Source organism: Eretmochelys imbricata, chromosome 4 (genome assembly GCF_965152235.1).
Source record: "Eretmochelys imbricata isolate rEreImb1 chromosome 4, rEreImb1.hap1, whole genome shotgun sequence".
NCBI lineage: Eukaryota > Metazoa > Chordata > Testudines > Cheloniidae > Eretmochelys > Eretmochelys imbricata.
This window is the reverse complement of record NC_135575.1, coordinates 17902861-17930200: the sequence shown is the minus strand read 5'-3', so window position 1 is coordinate 17930200 and position 27340 is coordinate 17902861. Positions and strand designations below refer to the sequence as shown.

The window sequence follows — 27340 nt, the reverse complement described above, 5'->3', positions numbered from 1 at the left end:
CAGGCAGGATGTCCCAGAAGAAAACTCACTCACAAGAAGGGCAAACTCACCATGAAGATGTAGTAAAGAGGAAATTCCCCTGAGATAAAAATACACACCCTTGACTTGTTTTACTGTTCACAGTTTTAAGTTTGTTTTTTTTTAACTAAAGTGTTGTAAGAGTCTCCTGCAAGTTGGTCAAAGTCCTGCCTCTTCCGAGATGGAGGGGAACCAATAAATGCCTTTGCCATGCGCTCTGAGAAAGGGGAATTGGTGCATAGTTGTGTTGCCCAGCAACAGAGCAACAGATTGTTATGCAGTCACACTCTGATCCCCCGTTTTCCCCTTGATCCATGGGAAAGCCTATCGAAGGGAGACTGTGTAGCCTTGTGGCCAGAGCACCAGGATGCGACTCAGGAGAGCTGGGTTCTATTGCCAGTTCTGCCATGGGCCTGCTGGGTGATCATGGGCAAGTCACTTCCCCTTCTGTGCCTCAGTTTTCCCCTATGTAAAATGGGGATAACAAAACTGATCCTCCTTTGTAAACTACTTTAAGATCTAAATTTGAAAAGCAATACAGAAAAGCCGGGTATTCTTATTATCTATGCCAGCCCCAGGTGCATGAGTCATCTCTGCCAGCACTATAGCGGATTCATATTATTTCCCTGCTCACACTAGCCTAGGTGCCCTGGCTGGTGTTTTGGTGGGTGAAGCTCTCCACTGCCTGCCTGCCTGCCACATAGGGGAGCCGGGGCCCTGTAATTGAGGTAGTGAGCAGAGAGGCATAAGGGGGCACCTTACCCTCACTCCCTCCCCTGCATGGGTATTCAGAGCACGGCACAATCTGGTGCTAGGTCAGCGGTGGCAACAAGACTTGAAAAGCCATCCACATCTTTGGGCGTGGGGCAGGGCTTAGTTAACCACACGTCGTATTCCTTAGACGGCGTGTACCTGGATGGCGATGTTGACGCTGTGAGTCTCGGACCGGCTGAAGCCATCGCTCACATAGAATGCAAAGAAGTCATTAGTTGGCTCGATGCTTTCATGGACGCTCTGAAAGTAGTAAATACTGTTCTCCAGCACGTCGTGAATGGAGAACGATGCATCTGAGCCTGCAGAGCCCCCAGGGCCAAAAGTCCCACCTGGAAACAAAGCATCATCTGTGAAAAGATGCTCGTTTCACGAAGAAAACAACGGGAGTAAGGAAACGATCCCAAGTTCTGCTTTCCCATTCCTGGAATTGATTGTTAATGTGTCTAGTGACCCACCCAGAAAGCTGCTTCTTTGGCACTACGAAATGTAAAGATCTTGTTGTTTTACATACAGCGGCTGGCTTCAGTCCCCTTTTATGAGGTTTGCCTTCCATGATGAAGCAGTTACGAATGCACCATCTTTCCCCGGCAGAACCAACAGCCCAGCTCACCCTTGCAAAAACAGTTTGGCTGTCATCCATTAAAGGTCTGTTTAATCAGAGAAGCTCAGTCTTTTTCAAAACACTGACTTATTCTGGCTCTTCCATAGGATACAGTGAATATGTCTTGCTTAGCTGCCTGCAGGCCCCAGAGGAAAAACAATTGCGATTGCTGTTATAAACCACTACACATTTGCGATTATGTACCACACAGAGGTATCTTAGAAACCACAGTTCTTCCCCTGTACTTAGAATACAAAGTAACTGCGATAACTGTGTGATATCTTCTGGCAAACAATGCCCCACTGTACTTCACGTAGCTGTGTTTGGAGAGTGCCTAATTTGGTCTGGTGGCTACAATTATCATGAGAACTTTGCTCATGTCTAAACTCTGAGTCCCCTACAACCTAATCTATTAGAAAGAGAAAAAACATCACAGCAGCTGAGTGATTTACAGTTTGTCCCCTCCATTCCCTGGTTCTAATCCTGGGAGCATTGATCGATTTCAAATTTCCTTCCCCAATGACTGCTTTTACAGGGGAGAGGGTGAAACAAACATCTCCGCCATTAAGGTCTCCCTGATGAGACCGAAGCAATGAAAAAAAGACAGGTTACGGCAATGAAAAAGACAGGGATTTACCAGTGTCCTAACAGTAACACGGGCTTGTAAATTAACACAGTCCAGAAGGGATGCTGACAAGCCAAGCCCAGAACAATAGGAAAGGCTAGGAAAGAGGTTTAACAACAAAACAAAGAAAAAAAGGTTGTTACTCAGATTTTTTTTACTCAGTCCTCTCAAAGCCAAAGCTCTCATGTATCTGCCTGCACAAGGACAGGGCAAAAGCTGAGGGCTGGATTGTATCTTTAGGGTCCCCAAGCCGGGGGAACTCTCTGTATGAAGATCTCCCACTTTACGGCGTCTTCCCCACCAGGCAGGGGGTGGAAGAAGCAAAGGAAGGTTAATGCAGGTAGAAATTTAATTAATTTCTCTGCAGAGTTCCTTCTATGCTGGGGAACTGCCCCTCACAGGGGGATCCCAATAGGAAGTGCTGCCTAAGAAGTCTCTGATAGCTCAGCTCCAAAGTAACTGCACTGCCAAAGAGCTGGATCATGGCCAGAGGGAAGCAAGGGCTGCTGCAGAGGCATCAGATACCCGAGCTACGTGCATAACTTGTGGGACCTGCAGGGTCTGTGAGCCAAGCCATTGGGTTCTTCAGTGCAGCCGCTCCAGGATACGGGGTGCAACCAACCGCATAGGGGGAAAAGGAAATTATAGGCAAAGGAAACTGGGACCAACCACTCCCGATAGGAGCATCTGCATGATTTAGGAGCACAAGTTCCAGTAGGAATGTCCACAGATAATATGAGAATCTAAAGCTCAGGTCCTGCAGCAAAATAAGAGAAATAATAGCAGCCACGCTTTGCCGCTTAGCTAGTTTTAAAACTGCAGTGCAACATTTATTAGTTGGAGTCAGGGAAGGATTTCTATGGATAACAAGAACAGCCCAAGTTACAATAGTAAATATTAAAAATTAAACAAGGTCTCTGTAAAGGATGTAAACCCCCTTGCTGGGACAACCTCTAACTTTTCAGGGTTAGAAGGAAACTTTCCCTGGGGCAGGTTATCTCACCACTGCTGACTGCAGGGTTTCTCTGAAGCAGATGGTGCTGGCCATTGTCAGAGACAGAAACATGGGGTACCCCGTGCCTCATTCAGTCTGGCAATTCCTGTGTTCCCATTTCCTGACCAAATACAAGGAAAAACAGGTGTAGATACAGTTTACCTGTCCTTGTGTTTTCAATGTACCCATATATTGGTAGCGTAATTATCGTAACCATTAGGTCGTCTTTGGCTGTATCATAGTCAGTGGCTAGGAGATGGTGAACTGACAGCGGGACACTGCCTCCCTCATCAACCTGAAAAAAAAAAAACAAGGTAAAAAGAAGCGGAACAAACATGCTTCTGAAACAAAAACAGGTTCAATAACCATTGCCAAATGGCCTTTATCAGCAGTTCAAGGAGGATTTCATCACACGAGTGTCTTAAACTTATCCCTTTACCTGTTTCTGCACGAATTCTCTAGCTCACTCTTACTACAGGTCACCGCTGGAGTATGCAGGGGATAAATCCCAATTCTTCCCCTGACACTGCATGTTTTATAAAAGTTTCTGCCCCTCCCTACCCATAGGATTTAAAAATCCAATGTAACGCTGGGGCTAGGTTGAGTAAGAGCTTATCTTGCCCCAGCAGCAGTCTGCATGCCACTGGACTAGTGTCAATACAATGGGAGTGGTCTAAGCAGCAGAGTGTACCCCGCAGTGTCACAGTGACCTGTTGGGGGTTGTGGTTTGCTCAGTGGGTTTGATGGCTAGGGATGGGGAGTGGAAAGCTGGGAAGGGAGGGAGAACACATTAAAGGGTTCAGATAAGCACTCTGAAATGGGACATGCTGAGCCAAACTTCCAGATGTTTTTAGGTTCATTCATCCCGAGACTTTTGTGTGTCACCTGGTGATACAATGAGCCAGATCCCCAAAAAGTGGAAAGCAGCACACTGCCACGGATATCAATGGAGGCACACCGATTTACACCAGTGGAGGATCTGGGCCACTGTGTGCAACGGAAATGACTGGATGAGGTTCAGGGACACTGTTAACTTCACCAGATAGTTTCACAACACTTTAAACATACAAGACTGCACGTGAGACACCATGCTTTCTCGCTTCTGTACTAGACACCTGTTCACCATGGTTGCACAGCAGCCAGGAAAATAACTGTTCAATTGTTTATGTCACACGTGCTTCTGCTACAACTTCCTACATTCTGGGCAATTACTCACAGTGATAAGGTCAGCAAAAGCAATGATCGAAGAAGGCTTGTTCTGGACAGAGGCGATAGTGATGGTAAACATCTGGCTGTCGAGCCGATTATTGTCAGCATCGAAGACATTGAAGTGGAAAATATCTGTGACTGGCTGATTGTCAGTCTCAAACTCAGTTGAGTATCTGTATCAAGAATCAGATCAGCGAGTCAGACAGACAGCCTGCTGAAAGGATTTCACTTCCTATGTTTAAGAACTGTGCAGGCAGGAACATGCCTCTTTTCAAGGAGATAACAAGTCAATCCTTTCCTCCTCTATCTCGTCCATCCAGCAAGAACGAATATTTTCCCATGTCCTTGGGCGAGTGATGTTGATCAGGAAAAGGCGGGTCTGAGCGTGCTGGCTAGTCAGCCGTAGTGAAAGAACATTCAGATCGTTCTTCACATAGCGCATTGCAAACCCGATGTGCAATCATGCTCTGAAAGACTCTCAGGGAAAGCAGGACCCAACACCGGGGTGGTTAGGGAAGAACACGGGAGGTGAAGGTTATTGTACAATGAGAGTATTGTCCCAACAGATCAAACCTGCCTTTCCTGAAAGAAATATGGTTTCATTTTTCTTTTCTTCTAAACTTTTAAATCTGGACACTTGTCTCCAGTCCACCTGCATGGCAGAGACGTGGAGTGGGACTTTCAAAAACACTCAGCATTGGCCTACCTCTGCTTCTCACTGAAGTCAACAAATTCTCATCATCTTCTGTAAAAGCAGAGGCAGGCCAATGTTGAGCACTTCTGAAATCCTACTGTTTCTATCATGATTTTTCTGTGATTTTTATTCACTGACTTATTTATAGGTTTCAGAGTAACAGCCGTGTTAGTCTGTATTCGCAAAAAGAAAAGGAGTACTTGTGGCACCTTAGAGACTAACCAATTTATTTGAGCATGAGCTTTCGTGAGCTACAGCTCACTTCATCGGATGCATACCGTGGAAACTGCAGAAGACATTATATACACACAGAGACCATGAAACAATACCTCCTCCCACCCCACTGTCCTGCTGGTAATAGCTTATCTAAAGTGATCATCAAGTTGGGCCGTTTCCAGCACAAATCCAGGTTTTCTCACCCTCCCCCCCCCCCCCCCCAAACTCACTCTCCTGCTGGTAATAGCTTATCCGGATAAGCTATTACCAGCAGGAGAGTGAGTTTGTGTGTGTGGTTTTTGGAGGGGGGTGAGGGGGTGAGAGAACCTGGATTTGTGCAGGAAATGGCCCACCTTGATTATCATACACATTGTGAAGAGAGTGTTCACTTTGGATGGGCTATTACCAGCAGGAGAGTGAGTCTGTGTGGGGGGGGGCGGAGGGTGAGAAAACCTGGATTTGTGCTGGAAACGGCCCAACTTGATGATTACTTTAGATAAGCTATTACCAGCAGGACAGTGGGGTGGGAGGAGGTATTGTTTCATGGTCTCTGTGTGTATATAATGTCTTCTGCAGTTTCCACGGTATGCATCCGATGAAGTGAGCTGTAGCTCACGAAAGCTCATGCTCAAATAAATTGGTTAGTCTCTAAGGTGCCACAAGTACTCCTTTTCTTTTTGACTTATTTATGTGCTTAAGCGTTATCACCTTCAGTCTCCACTTTGCTGATGTTAATACACAAATGTTCTGGCAGCATCATTCCCCTGTGCATAGTTGTTCAGTCTAGTCTGTGCATGTGTATGAAACTACATCTATATTGTTTGGAAGGATACAGCAATGCATGGATCTTAGTTTGGTGTCATACAGCAAGAGCAAGTATTGGCTCCTTCTGTGTAGGAGCCAATGACAGGCTCAGCTTGGACCCTGTCTGGAAGGGAAATCCACAAATCAGTGGTGCAGTTTATTAACATAAGAATGGTCACACTGGGTCAGACCAAAGGTCCCTTTAGCCCAGTATCCTGTCTTCCGACAGTGGCCAATGCCAGGTGGCCAATGCCAGGTGCCCTAGAGGGAATGAACAGAACAGGTAATCATCAAGTGATCCATCCCGTCGCCCATTCCAAGCTTCTGGCAAACATAAGCTAGGGACACCATCCCTGTCCATCCTGGCTAATGGCTTCTCCTGGCGCCGGTGGGTGCTCGCGCGCCCCCACCCTGCCCCGACTCCACCCCAGCCCTGCCCCCATTCCAACCCCTTCCCCAAAGTCCCCGCCCCAACTCTTCCCCCTCCCTGCCCCTATTGGACTCCTTCCCCAAATCCTCGCCTCCTCCCCTGAGCGCTCCACGTTCCTGCTCCTCTCCCCTCCCTTCCACAGCTTGTTACGTGGCAAAACAGCTTGTTATGCGGCGGCAAGCACTGGGAGGAGAAGCAGGGGTGCGCCGTGCTCAGGGGAGGAGGCAGAGACAAGCTGGGGAAGGGGGCGGGGAGCTTGGCTGCTGGTGGGTGCAGAGCACCCACCAATTTTTCCCCATGGGTGCTCCAGCCCCGGAGCTCCCACGGAGTCAGTGCTTATGGATGGACCTATCCTCCATCAACTTATCTAGTTCTTTTTTGAACCCTGTTGTAGTCTTGGTCTTCACAACATCCTCTGGCAAGGAGTTCCACAGGTTGACTGTGTGTTGTGTGAAAAAATACTTCCTTTTGTTTGTTTTAAATCTGCTGCCTAATAATTTCGTTTGGTGATCCCTATTTCTTACGTTATGAGAAGGATTAAATAACACTTCCTTATTTACTTTCTCCATACCAGTCATGATCTTACAGAACTCTATCATATCCCCCCCTTAGTTGTCTCTTTTCCAAGCTGAAAAGTCACAGTCTTATTAATCTCTCCTCATATGGCAGCTGTTCCATACCCCTAACCATTTTTGTTGTATCACTTTTTCAGCATGGATAGTTAGAAAACACTGTTTCCTGTTGGAGCTATAACACAGAGGATACCACTGTTCACACAATACGAGCCAAGTACAGGAGAGACATGAATTAGGTGTCAAATGTTTCATGACTGGAACTACTTCAAGTAAAGGATTTTTTTCTTTTATATCATCATATTTGGTATTGCCTAACTAAAAAATCAAAACGACAACACATATAGAGACAGATTTTGAAGATATTCAAGCTAAATAGCACTGTGTGAGTGCGACAATACCCTATTTTGTATACACAATCACGGTCATTTTTATTATCACAAGATACAACAGTGTAGTTATGAGACACCGTATCTGCTATAATTTATAAATACTGTATATCCCAACATTAAAAACATATGTTCCCTGCAGATGGTGCTCTGAAATTCTCGCTGAGCCCAACAAGATACGGTGTGGTGAAAAATACGTGTTTATTACCTGATTCTCTGGTTGTTGATATCGTCCATGGTGAAATTATAAACCTCAGAAAGCTCTTCAGAATGCTGCCCAGGTGTGGTCCGCATGAGGGTGCCATACATGGGCAGAGAAATTAACTGAATTCTTATTTTCGAGCCAGCAGAATTATTGTCCTAATAAGAAAAGCAAGGCCAAGCAGCAGTGTTTGCTTTTGTTTCTTTATGGTGAACACGAAAGAAAAAAGTCAAGGGGTGAAATATATAGATACTGGGCTAGAGCCTCAATTAATGTAAACCCTCGGAGCGCCTTTCATTTCAATGGAGCCGTACTGATTTACACCTGCTGAGACTCTTGCACAACGTGTACCTTCATTCTCTCATAACTGAGAAAGTGTTCTATCTATCTGTGTCACACACACACACTCCTTGGGGTATAAGTCGAGCGTATTTCATTTTCAAATCACATTAAACACCAGAATTAAAAGTAGAATTTACCTTCCCAATAATACCCAGTTGCTGCCCCCTCCCCCGCAAAAGGTGGACTGAAACATAATTTCTATATGGCAGAGAGAATATACAGAGACTGAGCTAAATTCAGCTCTTCGTTACACCAATGTAAATCTGGAGCAAATTCTATTGAAGTCAGTGGGTTAGTTCTGGATTTACACTGGCACACTTAAGAGCTGCATTTGGCCCATTTAACTATATTATGCGTATCCAACTGTATGATATTATATTGACGTCTGCATCTTTATTAAAAAGTTTCAGGTGACCACATATACCACAGTGTCAAAGTTTTAAGTCACCGTAGCCTCAACATACAAATAAATAAGCCTCTTTCCCGCAATTGTAATTCCAGTGACTTCAATGGAAGTAAGAAAAGCAGGTTTTGACCCATAGACTTTCATTACATACATTAAGGGAGCAAGATTTATGTTTTACATAAGATTTGAGTGCCCACAAAAATCAGACACCTAATGTCGACTTTCGATCATTTCACCTTCCTCCACCACAAACAGTACTATTAAAGTGATGGCACCTGAAATCCTTTTTAATGTATTAAAGTGTGTCTGTACTCTGATCTCTTTTCCTGGGTCCTTTTAAAAATGATTTCCCAACAGTGTAGTCAATGCAAATCTGATAAAATACCCTAACATAAATTTTTCAGTGCACTGTGTGGTGATTTAACCATATAACCACAAGTGAAATCCCCCAACTGCCATGTGGAAAACCTCATTGAGTGACATCAGCCTAAGTGACATCAGTTTATGTAATTACGTATTGTTCATGATATCACACCAGTAATGCTAACTCTTGCCACATGGGTGTTTCTCTTACAGCCGCAGCTCCTGCAGTCACGTGATTATGTGAGACTCTGCTTTCATTTTTTAAAAAAGTGTCTAGCCTTCATGGTGGCAGAGAAAAGCCTGAAAACATGAACCTAGAAACCAGAAAGCAAAGAAAAAGCCACCACGTATTATTTTTTAAAAATCTTGTGATTTTTAAGCCAAAGTCATGATTTTTGAATGTTTGGGGTTGGCAATACAGTCACACTGTGACATACAAAAGGCTGTTATTTCTAAGAGTATGACAGGGTACCCTCTAGGACAATCGCATACCAGCATCAACTTCCTGGACACCACGATCAGCTTCAGCAATGGAACCCTACAGACAACTATATACACCATACCTACCTTCATAGACCCAGTAACCACTCAAACACATCAAGAAATCTGTTATCTGCAGCCAGACACTCAGATACCACAGAATATATTCTGAGAAGGAAGTTCGGGATATATACCTTAACACACTTAAAATTGCCTTCACCAAAGAAGGACTGACTACCAGAGAAATAGATCACATCATGGAACAGACCAACCAACTTCGTTGAGAGAACTTGCTTCATTTTGGAAAAAATACCAACCCTATGACTGCACACCCTTAGTTATCACCTACCACTCTGCACTGGCACCCATATGAAATATCAAACAATTACAACCAACACAGTCCTTACTCAATTACAATCCAAACCCCTTCTTCTGGCCTTCAGACAACCCTCCAACCTCGCCAAGCTCATTATCAGAAGCAAGCTCCCTAGAGACCAGGCCACACCAACTCAAAGCAGCACCAGACCCTGCCATAACAACAGATGCAAAACCTGCAGACACATCTCCACTACTACAATGATCAACACTGCCCACAACACACCTTTCAAGATCCATGGGTCCTACACATGCCTGTCACAACATATGGTGTATCTCATCCAGTGCACTAAATGCCCTGACAACAACTATTTATGTTAAACAATCTATTGCACCTTGTATGTAGCTGTGAAGCTTGAGTACCTTTCCAAAACCTGAAAAAGAGTTCTGTGTAGTTTGAAAGGTTTTCTCTTTCATCAACAGAAGTTGGTTCAATAAAATATATTACCTCGCCCACCTTGTCTCTCTCAGGTATTTGTATGTTATTTGCAGAACAAAGAACAGGCAAGTAAATCACTCAGCTGTAGAAGTGAACTAGTGGGATTTTAAACCAGGGGAGCATAGGGTCAAGTAATCTGTGTCTTCATCAGAACCTGAAGAGGAAATTATAACTCCCCCAACCTAACTTAAAAGTTGTCAGCTTTAAACCATTACATAAGATATGGATGGGACTCCCACATCTGCATCCTCCACAAACTCCCCCTATCCTGTCTTACTCCAACTCCTACACCCGCCACCCCCCAATTGTCTCCTCCACAAAAATTTGTATGACGGCTCCCGGTGTTGCTTTCCCTCATCCAGAAACCACCACCGGGACAGTTGTTCTGCCTCCCTCATGAAAACTTTGTGATAGTTCCCATTGCTGTTTTTCCTCAACACACACACCAAAAAACCTCATCCCAATCATCGGCTCGTTGATGCCTTTTCCCCTTCCAAGCGCTCAGGATAACACTGACCACGTTTCATCTTCAAAGAGCTTTACAGATATGAGGTAACATTTTCAAAAGTGCCTAAGTCCTATTCTCAAAAGAGACATAGGCGCTTCGGAACCTAAGTTCCATTGATGTTCAATTAAAAATAGGCTCCCATGGGCCAGATTTTCAGTGGTATTTAGGCACTTAAAAAATGCAGATTGGCACCTAGCTGGATTTACAGAAGTGCCAAAGTGTATGTCTAACTGAAAAACAAAAACACAACCCCACAGCAGCGCACCTGAGAGCCCACGTCATGTCAGGTTTGTGCTACAGGGCTGAAAATAGCAGTGTAGCTGTTCCGACTTGGCTGCAGCCTGGGCTCCGAGATCCCCCTGCTCACGTGTTTTCAGAGCCAGGGCTGCAGCACAAGCAGGAACGTCTACACGGCTCTTCTTAGCCCCACAGCACGAGCTCCAGGAGTCTGTTGACCTGGGCTCTGAGACTCGCTGCCCTGAGGTGGGTTTTTTTCGCTGCTTAGGTAAATAGCTCCCGTTTAAGTCAGTGGAAACAACTACACACAGGGGAATGATGCTACCCTGCTTAGGCACTTTTGTAAATGCCACTAGTCACCTATCTGCCTCTTTAGGTGCTTAAATACCCTAGTAAATCCACCCCTAAATCACTTATGAAAGTGGGACTTAGGCTCCTGAGGCACTTCGGCTGAAGTGGTACATGGACTTTGTAGTAGTCATCTCGACAGGAGCGAATTTGACCCTGGGTGCCTTTCTGGGCTATTAGGTACAATAAGTATATATTCCAGGAGCTCATTCAAACCTGTACTAAGTATCCAAAGGGCTACTACTTTAAAATGCAGAGCAAGACATGCTGTTAATAAGCAGGAACGACCCCCTAGGGGCCCTTTTAATCTGTCAGATGAACAATTTTCAAGCTGCAATGGTCTATTGATTCAACAGACTTTTATAATTCTGTGATTTTTATAGGACAGAATATTGGCTCAACAGATATTAATACACGATGGGGGAAATCATTTGGCTTTTTATTTATGTTTTAAGTCAAAGCAGTTTTGTTTTTTTTAATTTTGCGTTTTAACAAAGACCAAAAACGTATCAGAAATGAGTGTACTTCAATACAAGGTGGGTAAGGTAAATCTCACTCTGCGTAAGCTCAAACGCTTGTCTTTCTCACCAAGAGAAGCCAGTCCAATAAAAGAAATTACCTCGCCCGCCTTGTCTTTCTGATATCCTGGGACCAACGCAGTTACAACGCTGCATGAATTTTTGTATGTCATTTAAATCTGTAAAACTTGAAAGAGACCAAGGAGATTTTTTTGGAGAAATGGTGCAATAATATTGCTTTCTGGATCTGACACCTTTATATGGGTATGTCCCATGTTTCTACCCAAAGCCTTTTTTTTTTTTTTTTTTTTTTTTACAATTAAGTTATATAAGCCCTGAAAATAGGCCATTAAAATGCTTATAGTCCCTTAAATTGTGAAGCTTGTGTACAGGTCCCATCTACGAAATCCACTGCTAATTCCATTGCTACAAAATCCACTGCTTCTAGCAAAGCACCACACTTCTGTGACACCACTGATACTGGAAAACTCACAGCATACGCAAGCAATGTATCACAGCATGATGTCACAGAATTCCAGGTCCTTCTTTAGCAAACCAGGAAGAGCCAGTCAATATCAGGGAGGGAAAAGAAGTTTTAAAGAAGATTATTGCTGAGCAAACTCACAGGCCCAGTTAGTGAGGGTGTTTGGTGCATAAATATGGGATTAACTCAATTTTCACTTTTGCTTTGCAATTCACCTTTACTTCAGTCAAATATGTATAGCCTTGAAAATCTGGTAGGATGAAAGAGCTCATTATTCCCTTTTTGGCAGCTGTAGTCAGGGTATAGTAAAAGGTTGAAGTATTTGACAAGTATCAACATCCTGAAGGTGCAGTGGTCTCCTGAGGGGAAGGAAGCTAACTGAATGCATTGGGTTTAGGAAGGAATGGATACAAACTTACAATGTAAGCAAGGTGTGATCGGGAGAGAGTCACAGAGCTTTTACTAGCCACCGTGACGGTCAACGAGCAGCCAGGGGCCAGCCGGGGACCTTCGCTATCCATCGGGGATACTTCAACTTTCAGCACCGTTGTTGCAGTGGTAACGCCGTCAGTTACGGAGATTTCCATGCTGTCCTCTGCTACTGATGAGCCATCGTGGACATATTGTAAAACATTTCGGCTGACTTCCTCATACGTGAAAGTGTCTCCTTCCCAAAAAGAAATATAAAAACAGTGATGACTCTATCCACTGCATGAAATTAATACTTTAAGTTCAGATCAAATGCCTCGGGCCCAGATGAAGCAAATCACTTAAGCACATGCTTATCTGGTATTTGATGCACCCTTTACAGCTGTGTGAGCTCTGATTCTATCTGAGGGTTTCATTAATGAGCTAGAATGTATGCAGGGAGAAGCCATGACCTTCATAGTGGTACAGAAAAACTGTGACAAAATGAGTAATATTTTACTAACAAACTTTCCCATTTCTTATCAGCGCAGCGTTCTTCTTTTCCTTCCACGTCCTTCTAAAATCCACATCTCTCGCCAAGGCTTCCAACACCAGGGCTACTCCCTCCCTATCTATTCTTTGTATTGCTTTCCCATTATCCCCATTTTACAGATGGGAAAACAACTTGCCTAAGGTCAACCAGCAGGCCAGATGCTAAGCCAGCAATAGAACCCAGATCTCCTGAGTCCCAGTTCAGTGCCCTACCCACTAGGGAATGCTGCCTCCTGGATCAACAGAGCTGGGACTTGATTTGGAGTCTCCCCCTTTCCAGCTGAATGCCCAAACCATTGGGCTACTGAGGGGTGAGGAGTCGCTTTCTCTCCATGGCAAATTTTGAGAGGTCTCAGTTTCGTCCAGATACAGAATGGGAAAATTTCTGGTGGACAGGTGAACTGGTACCTGCCCAGCTTTAGTGAACGTGTTCAGTGCTCTGAAAATACTCAGTCAGCTCTCTGAAGAGCTCGTGACAGGCAATTACTAGCAATTTATTATTGACAAACAGATCCTAGCTCAATTGCTTATTAAAAATTGACAAAAACACACAGATAGGGAAAATATACTGCCTTGGTGACTTCCCCCAACTTGAATTCCTCCTCTTCCTGCTCAACTCACCTGCTTTCATGTGCTTGTGGACCCCAGTGTTATACCTGAGCAGAACCCCATGGTGAGGAGGTTCCACCAGCTCAAAGAAGAGATCTTCAGGAGCTGTGTCTGCGTCACTTACTGCCAGTTGTATCCCTGCATCGGGGGAATACACAGCACTAGCGTCAGAACTGTAGTCTGCTCTACAGCGAACCTTCCCTTACAAGCAGCAGGTCTAGCATATGCAATTTTACATGCATTAAGTGACAGAAATTAATGGGCTCTAATTGAGTTCATATTTTAAAATTAATGTAATTCTGGAGCTCTCATCTCCTCCACACAAATGTCTGTGGATCTGCCTGCCTGGAGATAATTTGTCCCTGGTGATGCTGAGGTCATGAGTTCAAACGGAGACATTATTGCCAATCAGACTTACAAGTGACAGCTAGCATGACCTTCAACTCCTAACCATGTGGGAGGGGACTGCATCCAATTGTCCATGTGTTCAGACAGCCCCATGACGTAGCGTGAGTGGGTCTATGAGTCCGTCTATAAAAATGCAACACTTCCTTACCCTAGCACATAGAGCTGGGCAGCATGTTCTCATAGACCAGACAGTGTTACGTGCTACATTGCTAATACCGGGCCAGAGTCTGCCCCCTGCATAATGTGATGGAGAGAGTGGGGAGCCCTCCCGCCTTGCACAGCCCACCAGAGCAGGTCCGAATGCAGCCCCTGGACTAGGCAGAACACAGGGACCAGAAGCACGATGCTCCCCTAGCAGCAGCTCGGCCAAAAGGGGGAGAGCGTGGAGAACAGACGAAGCCATAGGGAAGGGGTATATGCCGGACCCTTCCAAGAGGTGCAGCAGTTTGAGCTCTTGGAATGGAGGTGCTGGGCTCGGCACTGCCACCAAAGCAGGTTCTGGGCTAAATGACACAATCTAGCCCCTAGCAAAAGAGAGAGGCCCACACCGGAATTTGAACCAGCTGCATGTGCTGGGCTCATGGCGATGACCCCAGCCTGTTCAGCATGTTCTCAGAGTAATCCCTTCAGCCATGCTCGTTCAGAATAGTGCCTTTGCTACACGCCCTCATGGCGCCTCACCAATTGTAGCCTTGCCACCCTGGCTGACCTCCAGAAATGGAGCTGTGACGTGGAACACCGGAGGCTGCTCATTCGTCGAGAGCAAGTGAACGGTAAACGTCAGTTCAGGGGTGGTATGTTCTCCGTCGGACACTACAACCAAATGTAAACACATCTGCATTAACTGGCTTGTTTTAAACGACACATGTTGAAACGCACCTAAAAAACACATTCCAGGCTGGCTGCTTTTCACCACTGCTTGTCAAGCCACAGTAGTTTCTCGCCCCATCCCCCTCTAATTACCATCCAGACACAAGACTACATAATTTAGGAGTTCTGAAAAAACTGTCTTCCTTTATCCCTAATCCGTCCCTGGCAGAACTAACGTACTGGAAGAGCAGTGCTGACTCCATGCGTGCGTACACACGTGTACGCCTCTCTCTATTACAGACTGCAGTCTGGAGCCAGAACACACGTGGGTTACCCAGAATAAGGGATACTTGGCATGCCCATGGTAGGCAGCACATTGAAAAGGCTTAAACAAGGTAACAAGTTATGACACACTTCAGTTTTCTGAAATGTTTCCATACTACATTTAATAATCGTTGAGTCAAACTTTGCTGTCCTTACTCACGTCAGTGGGATTTTTGACTGAATCAGACCTGCAGGATTTGAATTGATGGTTAGAAAAAGAGGCGTATCTGCTATTAAGAAAACCAACTCCTGGCTCCTACCAAGGAGTCATTGTCCTCCATGCATCTTAATCCACAATTTGTGAAAACAACCAAGTATTCAAGTATTTCTGGTGCACTTTTACTTTCACAGACTTTTACTCAACACTCGTAAGTCCCTGAAATGGGAGCTGGGCGGGCGGCAGGCAGGGAGAGGTAAAGCAAAGGACATTAACAGGAAGGAAAAAGTACCATGACCCTTATGCCAGTGAAAGAATAGTGATTAATTTACCTGTGAAACTGAAGTTCACCGACTCCGGGAGACCTGCAGGGGGAAAACAAAGTAGAGCACATTTATGACTAGCATAGGAAAAAAAATAAGGTCACATGGATTTAAATCAATTTTGTTTTCAACAAAAACTGGAATATCTTTCCTGACATTTTATGGAGGCAGCTTACTACATATGCCTCAATTCTGGGTGTTACAGTCAGGAACTCCTAACTTTTAATTCCAGCAATGCCACTTGCCTGCCGTGCAGCCTCAGAAAAGCCACCGAGTTTAGACACCTCCATTAGTGGTTGTTTAATTTGCAACATCTTGGGCCTGGTTTCTGAAAATGCTGAGCACTGACAAGTCCAACTGAACTGAACTCAGCTCTTCTAAAGCAGTAGGTACAAGACGTCCCAAGATGGGTACTCGAAATCAGTGGTAACTTTTGAAAGTGTAGCAGTTAGCTCCCCTCTGTCTCAGATTCCGTATCTGTAAAATGGGAATGCTAATACTTCCCTACTTCCAGGGCTATTGTAAGGATTAACTGCTTGTACTCCGCTTTGTAATTGTTAAGAACTTGGAATTTAATACAATTAACAGAGAAATGTTCTGCTATTCAATGCTACAAGGTAGCCAACATTACAAAAGAGAATTGCATAAACTGGTGTTTGTATACCCTGACAGGCCCAGTGACTTACTGATAATTGCTTCTAGGTTTCATTTCCTCAGCACACACAGCTCTGCAAATCAGGGAGTGCTAATATCACCATCATATTTCACTGACTGAGTTGAGTTCACTGCAGACAGAGTGATGCTACTCTAATAAAACTTGATTTGCACATTGTAAGAAGGCAGGGTGGGGTTTACCGGCCTGTACTTGCGCCAGCCCTCCTGTCAGTTACTCATCTTCGGCTGTCTTTTCAGAATGAGGCTCCAGGATTCAGAACATTGCATAGCATAGCCACCCATCGTCAGCAAATACAGAGTTGCTCACTTGTTACTGAGTCAATTTCTACACTTCTATTTACAACAGAAAGTAGCTCAGTACATACAGACCATGAAGAAAAGCTACAGTAGAACCTCAGAGTTACGAACGCCAGAGCTACAAACTGACCAGTCAACCACACACCTCATTTGGAACTGGAAGTTCACAATCAGGCAGCAGCAGAGACCCCCCCCCCCAAAAAAAAAACAAACAAAAAAAAGCAAATGCAGTACAGGACTGTGTTAAAAGTAAACTACTAAAAAAATAAAGGGAAAGCAGCATTTTTCTTCTGCATAGTAAAGTTTCAAAGCTGTACGAAGTCAATGTTCAGTTGTAAACTTTTGAAAGAATCACCACAATGTTTTGTTCAGTTCTGAACTTTTCAGAGTTCCAAACAGCCACCATTCCCGATGTGTTCATAACTCTGAAGTTCTCCTGTAATTGGTTCTATATGTCACCACCAGTGAACTAACCACTCCAACACAGAGTTACTGTACCCTGTGAGGCACCATACACCTCTATGATAGAACATTAAAAAAAAATCAACTAAAACACTCAGGGCTAGATTGTGCCAGATGGGCACTGCTCTAAGCAGGGGAAATACAGAGTGTTGCCTTGTCCTCCCTCGTGCCCGTGGAGGGACTTTGCATGAGGGAGGCTTACTCTGTTCCTGAACTTCCCAGTGTGTAACTAGGAAGGCAACATCTTGGTATGAAGGGAGGGGATGGGCCACAGCTTGACTGCCTTTGTCTAGGGCAGTGTGCAAAGGGAGAACATGGAGACTGCAACTGTGAATGGCTCTTGCACTGAGTGCAGAAGCAGGGGGACAGGGAGTCTCCTTCATCCTCTCCCCCACACCCATACAAGGGCCAACCAAGTCAAATTAAAACAAGTTTCTAAATATCACATGCTTTCTCTTCTTATTCCACTACAAAAATAGAACATCCCAACAGACACTAAAAGTCAGTAAGAACGCAATGATTTCTTGAAGAAGAAGGAACTTGCTTTGGCCCATCAGACTCTGTACTGCACGCCTGTGCATTGTTGGCTTTTGTTTTCACGACACCCATTTAGGTTAACACACAGTTTTGAAAGGCAGCCCTAGACCAGGATGCAAAGACAGCCCCCTCTTTCCATTGGTTTATCTCCACATTATGAGGGACTCTTATGTGGAGTTACAGGATTAGAAGACGATCAGCTTGTAATACAACCTGAGTGGTTGAAGAACATTTTAAGAGAGCCCCTCTTGATGCCAAGTGGACAACGTGGCCCTACATTCTTTTTAAATGTACGTAATACACTTTGAAGAATGGCATTTAACATAAGGATTTGTCCCCTCTGAAAGAACTTGGCTGCATATCGTATTGCCATGAGGCCTACAGAGTTATGCATGTAACATGATCCCACACTTGTCAACTTGCCATACCCAAACTAGGAAACAGTATGGGGCAAAGATCCAAAATATAGGAAAGTAACGGTTACCATCCATCCATCTACTGCAATATCCAATTTCCAAGAGCGGGTCAATGCCAGATGCTTCAAAGGCAGTCATGAAACCCATAATGCATTGAGTTTTGCAATACTGTCCCATAATTAGAGATTTCTGTCATGAGTGACAAAAAATAAAGGGTAGAATCCTGGAACTATTGATGTCAATGCCAAAAGCTCCTATTGATAATCATGGGGCCAGGATTTAACCCAAAGTACAGAAAGTTGTGGGATCATTTTCCATGGGACCCGTAACATTCTGAACAATCTCAATTTCACAATTCAGCATTTCCACTGTAAAGAGTTCACAGTAATTCAAGTCCTAATCCTGCTCCTCTTGAAGTCAATGGCAAAGCTTGCATTGACTGTGTCTTCATAGTTTAATGGAAGTGAGTTTGGCCCATAACATTGAGAGAATGCTAGCTTTTTAGAGGGAAAGAGGTACACCCAGGTCTGTAATGGGAATTAGTGGAGATACTTCCACATTCTTGACACAGAGCTAGTGAAGAGCTGGTGTTTCTTACCAGCAAAAGAGAATGCCATAATCTCTCTGACATGTGGAGCTGCAGTGGGTGGACGGTAAGCAATCTTGCCACGGTTTATATCCGCTTGCGTGAAATACTTGACTGGGGAGAGGGGCCTGTCTCTGTGCTCCACAATTCCTAGAGAGACAGAGAGCTCATGTTAACAAGAGGCATCCATTTCATTTTTAACACTGAACAATCAAGGCTCTGCCACTGTCCCTTCCCCCCTTGTAGTGCTATTTATGTCTTCGATGTTATCTCTGCTTACAGTCTCCAGAATGGGTCACCCAGCCATAGCCCAAAGCCCAAATCTCTGGACCTAACAGAGGACATTGGGAATTAAACAGAGATTTCTAATTAAGTAAGCGCTGCAGATGCTTATGGATGGAGAGGTGAAAAGAGCAAAACCATTGGGTGCAGTGTGCAATGTATTCCAGACGCTGACATTACAGAAAGCTGGCTGGGCACTGCTCACCCCTCTGCTCACCGAAAGAATCAGATTGAGAAACAGATGGTCTGAAAAGTATTGAAGGAAAATAGAGAGATTAACAGCTGCCTGCACAGACAGATACTTTGGATAAAGCTAGAGAACTTAGAAGAAATGGCAATAAATGCACAGAAGTCCTTAGCCTCCAACACTAAGACTTTTGTTTAAAAAAAAAAAAAGAAAGCACATTAATAGCACATCTTGCCTTGATTTGGCTGCAGAGGTAGAGTCACGTTGAACACGATTTTCCCACTCGGACTCTCTGAGTCTACAAAGGAGAGATGATGCGGCTCAATCACGGTCACACGATCCTCCAGCGCCTAAAAAACACAAAAGCCAATGGTACCTGGAGATTTGCTCAGAAATATAACAAATCAATTGAGAGATTTGTTTCCCAAACGAACCAATCCTTAAACACAAGAGTCTCCAAATACCTGATCTTTAAAGTTATACATTTAGATCCCCGACAGCGACGTGCTGGGAGAGCCTTGGCCAAGTCACTTGATCTCACTGTGCCGTCTGTCCAACGGGGCAATACCCAGCTACCTTTAGGAGGTGCTGTGGGGTTCGCTAGTGGGTGAAACGTACCTCCGTGCAGAAGGCCAGCGCAAGGCTTTTTCACCGCCTATGTCTCACTTATGACCTAATGTTTGTGAACCAGATTCAGATTCTCATATGGAAGGGGCTACAGGAACGTCAAGTATTAAGCATTAAGAAGAGAGAGCACTATTTTACCATCATGAGTCTTCCTTTCTCCAGAGAACCAGTGCCAATGAGAGATGAGCTAAACTGAGATTTTACGTCCATGCAAGAAAGTTGGACCCTCCCCTCCCCCCTTATACTCTTGTGCTGGCTATCCTGACCTGGGCGTGGTCTGGGAATGGAGGTGTGAACAGAGCTATTGCTGCCTCGATTTCCCTCACCAATCCAGGGACTGGTAGGCCAGGAGCGAACAGAGTCTTGTCTCTGCCTCTCCCCCACATCCAGACACACCAGCCAGTACAGCAGAGCTGACGGGGCAGGGTGTCTGCTTGTCCTGGGATGGTCTTGCTGCAGCCTGGAGCAAGGGGGAAGCAGAAAGGGATATGTGCCTCAGAGCAGTGCTTCTTTTACAGCCCCCCTCACACACATGTTTAGCAGAATGGATGAGGAAAAAATAATAAATGTGATTTAAAACTACTGGGTGAAGATACAAGTCATTCCCTAGCCAGCTTATTGGTCTAGTCAGATCTGTTTTCAGTGAATCTGCTTTTTTAAAAAGATCCTGAAAAATTTCCAGCAATTTCCATGGGAATGTCAAGGAATAGCAGCTTTTCCTTTTCTTTTCAACCCTTTTAAAAACAGCGTACCGTTTCCTGTGCTACAAGAACATTATCAATGCTGGGTCAACACAACACTTCAAAGGAGCCACTGTGGGTGTGAGCACACTGTACTGCATATTATATATTGTGACCGGGCAAGGCCAGAATGCTATAGAAAAGTAGTGGGAGATAGATATACTAGCTCCAGGCTAAACAAATCCCTGGTACCAGGATAAGTGAAATGGCAGTTGCTCCAGGTCAATTAAGACACCTGGGGCCAATTGAGAACTGTCCAGAAGGCAGGGAGAACGCTAGGTTGATTGGGACATCTGAAGCCAATCAGGGGCTGGCTGAAACTAGTTAAAAGCCTCCCAGGCAGTCACGTGGGTGTGCAGGTCAGGAGCTGTGGGAGGAAGTTGCGCTGTTGGAGAGGCTGAGTAGTACACACCATATCAGGGACAAGGAAGGAAGCTCCTAGGTAAGGGTGAAGTGGAGCTTGAGGAAGTGAGGGCTGCTGCGGGGGAAGTAGCCCAGGGAATTGTACATGTCATGTTTCTAAAAGATCAGCTACCATAGCTGATACTATTAGGGTCCCTGGGCTAGAGCCCGGAGTAGAGGATGGGCCCGGGCTTCCCCCCGCCACCTTTGCCCCCTGATTAATCACTGAGACTGGGAGACAACAGAGACTGTGCAAGGAAGGATAACTTCTCCTCACCTCCCTTGCTGGTTTATGATGAGAATGGCTCAGTAGACTGTGACCCTTGTCTCTAGGGAAAGAAGGGTTACGTGGAGGATCACAGTGAGCCTCTGAGGCTAGCGAAATCCACCAGGAAACGCGGGACCCACGGAGGCAAGGACAGAGCTTTGTCACAATATATATAATTTGTGGATGTATGATAGTCTTAATCCAGTGGAATTAACTGCTGCAAGAGGTCATGGAGTTGAATACTCCAGCAGGATCCTAAAAGGACCCAGATTATTTCATGATCAACATCTGTAGCTACACAAGCTAAGTTAATTACATGGGCAATTAAACCCCCTGCTTTAGAGCATGAGATGATCACCTGCTGAGGATCAAGAAGATTATTTTCCTCCCATTCACCATATCGTGTATAGTCTACTACCTTATAATACTGAAAATATTGTAATGGCAGTATATAAATCAGTGGTATACTGCTACCCTAGAATACTATGTTCAGCTCTGATTACCGTATAGCAGAAATAGAAGAGATTCAGAAAAAAGAAGCTACAAAGAACAGAGGAATGGAAAAATCTCCTTATGAGGAGAGATTGAAAAGACTAGGAGTGAAATCCTGACCGCACTGACGTCATCAGTAAAACTCAAATGGACTTCAACAGAGTCAGGATTTCACCCTGAAAATGTTTAGTTTAGAGAAAAAATGAAGAGGGAATGTGATAGATAGATACAAGATAATTAATGTTACAGGTAGGTTTGGAAAGATTCAATTTTTATCGGTCAATGTCAATAAACAACGATTTCACTGGACACACATAAACCAATGAAAAAATATTTCCATTGATAATAATCCAAATTTACAGACAGGCAAAGTAAGGAAACTGCTGCTTGGGAACTTATTAGAGTCCCACCTCAATGTCTATATAAAAAGGGTTTATAATGCCAGTGTTAGCAGAGGATTTTTACTTCGTATATTTTGACATGTGATGTTGATAGTTGGTGTTTTAACTCTGATAAAAGTTTTAATTTTTAGAACATCAGTGTCTACTGCTATGAAATGGTTGATGTCCTCCCATCCCTTCCAGTAGCTGCTAAAATTTCAATTGATAAACATCTAAAAACAAATGCTTAAAAATAAATAACGATATTATCCGTCCAAACCATACAAAAATAAAAAAAAGTGAATTCTGCCAAGCCTTGTTACATGGAAGGTAAACTGAGGACTCATATCTATCCTCTCTTATAATACAAGAAGGGGATATTCAGTGAAATGAAAAGACAACAAATTTAAAACTGTAAAAGGTAACTACTTCCCTAATTAATCTATTATTTATAGCAGATAATATTGTGGAGAACAGTAGGATTTAAAAAAAAGATTACATTTATATGGATAGGAGAACATGTGCAATATTATTCAATGGGATATAAATAACTATAATATAGGTGGGGCTGGTACCACCACCTATTACTGAGGTTGCACAACGCACCCATTATAAGACCCTATTTTCAGTTGCTTATAACTTTGCCAAACTTCAGTTGTTTGGACAGAAATTTTCCATGCTGGGTGCCTGCATCAGGCTGATATATATATATTTTAAATTTCAGCCAACATGGTTCTGCCATTTTAAAGAACAATGCTAGGGGGAAATTTCTTGTGGCCCTTACTCTGACATGCTCTAGAGCCCCTGTGCTTTGGATCAGGGACTTGACATTTGAGAGGGGTCCTTTTACCATCTCTGTAAAAATCTGCCCACATCCGGCCAAGTTATAAGCCTTTGAAAGTTTGCACATGCTCACTAGAGACTTGCTAGAGCTTTATCGCTAAAATCTCCAAAGATTCTATCCTCACTGAGCATGTCCAAGCTTCTCATGGCTTCTAGTGCTGTGACCGGACTGGGCATGAGCCATTCCCAGACGGAATATGTTCCATCCCTCCACAAGTCCCAGGACTTTCCTAGCATTTGAGTGCTCAACTTTGTAACCTTAATGATGTACTTTTAACACAATATTTTGCTATGATTACATAGATAGATAGATAGATAGATAGATAGATAGATAGATAGATAGATGCTTTCATGCTTTAGAGTATAAACCAACTACTAATAGGTAAGATTGAGAAGAAATTTCCTCTATTCCATAATTCTCTCATCTAAAGGATTCTTGTACCTTCCTATTAAGCATCTGATCCTGGCCACTGTCAGAGACAGACTACTAGACTAGATGGACCACAGGCAATCCTAGGATGTGTCAGGAGAGGCATTTCTAGTAGAGAAAGAGAAGTATTAATGCCAGTGTACAAGGCACTGCTGAGACCTCATCTGGAATACTGTATGCAATTCTGGTCAGCCACATTCAAGAAAGATGAATTCAAACTGGAACAGGTGCAGAAAAGAGCTACTAGGATGATGAGGGGAATAAAGGGCCTACCTTATGAGAGGAGACTGAAAGAGTTGGACTTATTTAGTCTAGGAAAAAGAACGCCGAGAGAGGATATGATTACTCTTTATAAATACATCAGAGGTGTAAATATCAGGGAGAGTGAAGAGTTGTGTAAGCTAAAGGACAATGTTGGCAGAAGAACAAATGGATATAAACTGGCCAAGAACAAACTGAGTCTGGAAATTAGAAAAAGTTTGCTAACCATAAGAGGGGTGAGGTCCTGGGTCAGCCTCCCAATAGTAGTTGTGGGGGCAAGCAACTTAATTAGTTTAAAGAGAGAGCTGGACAAATTTGTGAATGTGATTGTGTGATGGGGTTGTTTGTGATGGTCGGGGGCAGGGCTTCCAGTTTCTGTCATATGTTCCTAAAGCTCATGCTTTAGGGATTTCTCCACCCCTCCCGCACCCACCTAATGTGTTGGGTTGGGTTTTTTAAAAATCTCCTTCCTGTGAAGCATCAGGATGGACACGGCTGGAGATGGCACACTTGATGGGGAGGACCAGGACTCTGTGGTGGTACTGAGAATTCACTCTCTTGGGTGCTTGGCTGGCTGGTTCTTGCTCACACGCTCAGGGTCTAACTGATCCTTACAAGTCATGTCAGGAAGGAGTTGTCCCCCAGCTCAGATTGGCAGTGACCTTGGGGTTTTTTCACCTTCCTCTGCAGCATGTGGGTGCGGGTCACTTGCAAAGATTACCTGAGAAGTGTCTCACAATCATTTCCCTGCCACTGAGTGGGCCTTGGTCACTGGTGAGCCTCAGTCACGCCTATTCTCTGCCTGTGGCACATAATAGCCTATGCTTCTATGGGCTGTAATACTTTGGTCTAATTTTGGTTGTTGGGTTACCGTGCGGGTGCTGGGTGTTGCTAGGGGCCTGTGATATACAGGATGTCAGACTACATGACCTGGTGGTCCCTTCTGGTCGTAAATTCGATGACTATGTATGGAATTCCCATGTTTCATTATTACACAACTGGCTAGATCTATTATGAGGCATGATTTTACCTGTCTCTGTAGTGTCAGATACTGGCTAATGCTGAAGGCAGGATTCTGGACAACATGGACTAATGGCCCTAGGGGTCTAAGACCATGATTCCATCCCTGGCTCTGCCAATGTATGACCGTGGGCTAACTATATGTGCGCTCTGTGCCTCAGTTTCTCCATTTGTAAAATGAGGACAATGAGATTTAGCCACCTTTGTAAAATACTTTTGAGATCCTCAGATGAAAAAGTGTATTCATTATCTTGTATGGTAAGCCTGTCATTCCTACAGTATTTTCTTGTATCCAAATACAGAGCACAATGAATAAAAAAAACAGACAACCCCAACCTTACGTCCAGTGCTCAGTGTGGGAGTATATTTGTCCTCAGCCTAGCTGGATTAAAATTATAGCTTTTATGCTGCCATTATGCACCATCAAAGCAATGTTCCTGACAGAATACATCTTAAAAAACAGCTTGGAGTAAAAAGCAGAAGAAAATTTACTCTAATATACACCGTTCATTAAATAAATCAGTATTTCGGGACACCTGTTCAACCCCACTGTTTTCAGCACATTTGCACAAGTGTATCCGAAAGGAATTTAGAAAACAATTCTGCTGATGATGCACATGAAGGAGAATTCAGCTTGCTACCTGTCAGCTACATTGGCCTGCACAGCTAACAGAAATTGATGGCAGTGAAAGTTACTTTTTGACATTGACGCCAGCAGATATGGCTCTGAATGCATAAAGAGAACAAGTCTCATGGTAACGATGGTGTCAATTTTACAGAGCCACTTTTTGGAATAAAAACTGCACTTTAACAATCACAGAATTTTCTTTCACACCACAAATCTGATCTCAGCTTACACTCAGCTAGCGTTTGCCATCAGAGAAGCTGCATGCTCACCTCATCTATCATATCTTTTGGGGAAGGTGTAACTTGATGCATAATTGAAAAAGGAAACACTATAGATACATGCCCAGCTTAATCGTCAAACTTTCACTTAACTTCCTTTGACCTTTCTAGTACAGATCAATCAAACCAGTCTTCTGCCGTAGAAGGACTTAGCAGTGAGCTCATTCTTCAGCAAAGACGCCAGTCTAATTCTGAAGGAATTTAGACATTTGAAAACGGATTAGCAGAACTCAATCACGCTGATGTGGGAAGTGCAGTCTTTTTATGATGAGAAGATTTAATGTTATGGTCCCTTTGTAATTGCCTCCAAGGCATATTTGTCTCTCAAAGAGGCAGCATTTGCAGGTTGTGATGAGCCCCCTCAAGTAAAGCACAATATTTTATGACACTGTTGGATTTTGTGGTGTGTAATTAGCTATAAAATCCGCATTGCATGGAGCAATCAGACACCTCCCCTGTGAATCTTGTTTTAAAAAAAATTCAAAGGAAAAAGATACATTACTGAATATTGCTCCAAATAACAGCCTGAACAGATTTTATTGTTGCCTGCAGAAAGTTGCCCGCATTTTAAACCTTCATAAGACCACTGGGAGCGGTGAGATAATCATGGCACGGTTTCACCACTCCCTTCAGTTCCTTCACCCACTCCTGTATTCCTACCTCACCAACCTCAACGTGTGGAATGAACTCCCTCTCGGACTCATGGCCTTCCTCCCTCAATGCCACCTGGAAACCTATTTCTTCTAAGAAATCACATGCTATCACTCGCCAGGTTAACACTGATCCTTTACCTACCCAATATGAAACGGCAAGAACTCCCCACCCACCCCTACTACACCTGAAAGGATGGTCCAAGGATTAGGGTGCCGGTTTGGGGCTTGTGAGACCTGGCTTCACTTCCTGGCTTCATTACAGACTTCCTGTGTGACTTTCGGCAAGTCACTTAAGGGCCAGATTTTCAAAGGTATTCAGGTGCCTAAAGATGCAGATAGATGCCTAGCGGAGTTTTCAGAAGCACATTGGTGCCTAACTCCCATTGACTTTCAATTTCAGTGGGAGTTCGGTAACTAAACGCTTCTGAAAATCCCACTTGGCGTCTATCTGCATCTTTAGGCACCTAAATAGCTTTGAAAAGCTGGCCCTAGTCTCTCTGCTCCTTAACTGCCTATCTATAAAATGGGCATAACAGCACTGTCCTACTTCACAGAGGTGTGGTGGGGCATGCAGATACTATGCTAATGGAGGTTGTATAAGTACCTACAATAGGCAGATCTAAAGTTTTCTCTATCCTCCCAGTGTGTTTTTGTCTATCTGCAAGGTCGTTTGGGCTGGGACTCTGTCTTTATCTGGGTCTATGACAGAGCCAAGCATGCTGCAGGCACTTAACACATCATGAATAAAGAATTAGTAACTAATAAGGTCAGACGTGCCTGTGCATCTCATTCAGATGGCTAGCCCTGGTTCCCAAAGCCAGGCTTCAAGTACCCTGCCTACAGCTCTGACCTCCTCTCCTAGCCCCTCCATTCCGCAATGGCTTTTCTCACAGGCAACTCCAAGCCATCTCCCTTATGCTTGGAACGCCTGCCCCAAAGTTGTTCACCAGGCCACCTCCAAATCCCTCCTAATGCCTCACTTCGGCCATCTTGTCTGCGAGCAAACATGGCAGGGGGGACGGGCAGGGAGAATATACCGTCTAACAAGTAGCAGAGCCATTGAGATGTCCACTTGCCTTAATCACCACATGACCTTATTACAACCCACTACCAACTTGTCTGTTAATGACCCTCGCTTGCTGGGTCACGTTGACTCTCTGCAGCATGGACTGGGTCTTTATTTATTTTCATAAGGCAATGTCAGTGGGTGAGTGGCCCCTTTAAGGGGAGACAGGTCAGCCACACCTGGCCATAATT

General features: G+C 44.2%; 1 protein-coding gene across 1 annotated transcript in view; it reads right to left on the bottom strand.

Annotated features, from left to right (window-relative positions):
• FRAS1 (Fraser extracellular matrix complex subunit 1) overlaps window positions 1–27340 on the bottom strand; it is a 301544-nt gene that overhangs the window by 56161 nt on the left and 218043 nt on the right. Inside the window, exons 33-42 of the mRNA XM_077814356.1 lie at window positions 19297–19411; window positions 18605–18742; window positions 15629–15661; window positions 14687–14818; window positions 13610–13735; window positions 12448–12695; window positions 7535–7686; window positions 4229–4394; window positions 3175–3307; window positions 931–1121 (exon numbers count right to left, since the gene is read on the bottom strand). Of these exons, the coding sequence (XP_077670482.1) occupies window positions 931–1121; window positions 3175–3307; window positions 4229–4394; window positions 7535–7686; window positions 12448–12695; window positions 13610–13735; window positions 14687–14818; window positions 15629–15661; window positions 18605–18742; window positions 19297–19411 (1434 nt within the window). The remainder of the gene's footprint in view (window positions 1–930; window positions 1122–3174; window positions 3308–4228; window positions 4395–7534; window positions 7687–12447; window positions 12696–13609; window positions 13736–14686; window positions 14819–15628; window positions 15662–18604; window positions 18743–19296; window positions 19412–27340) is intronic.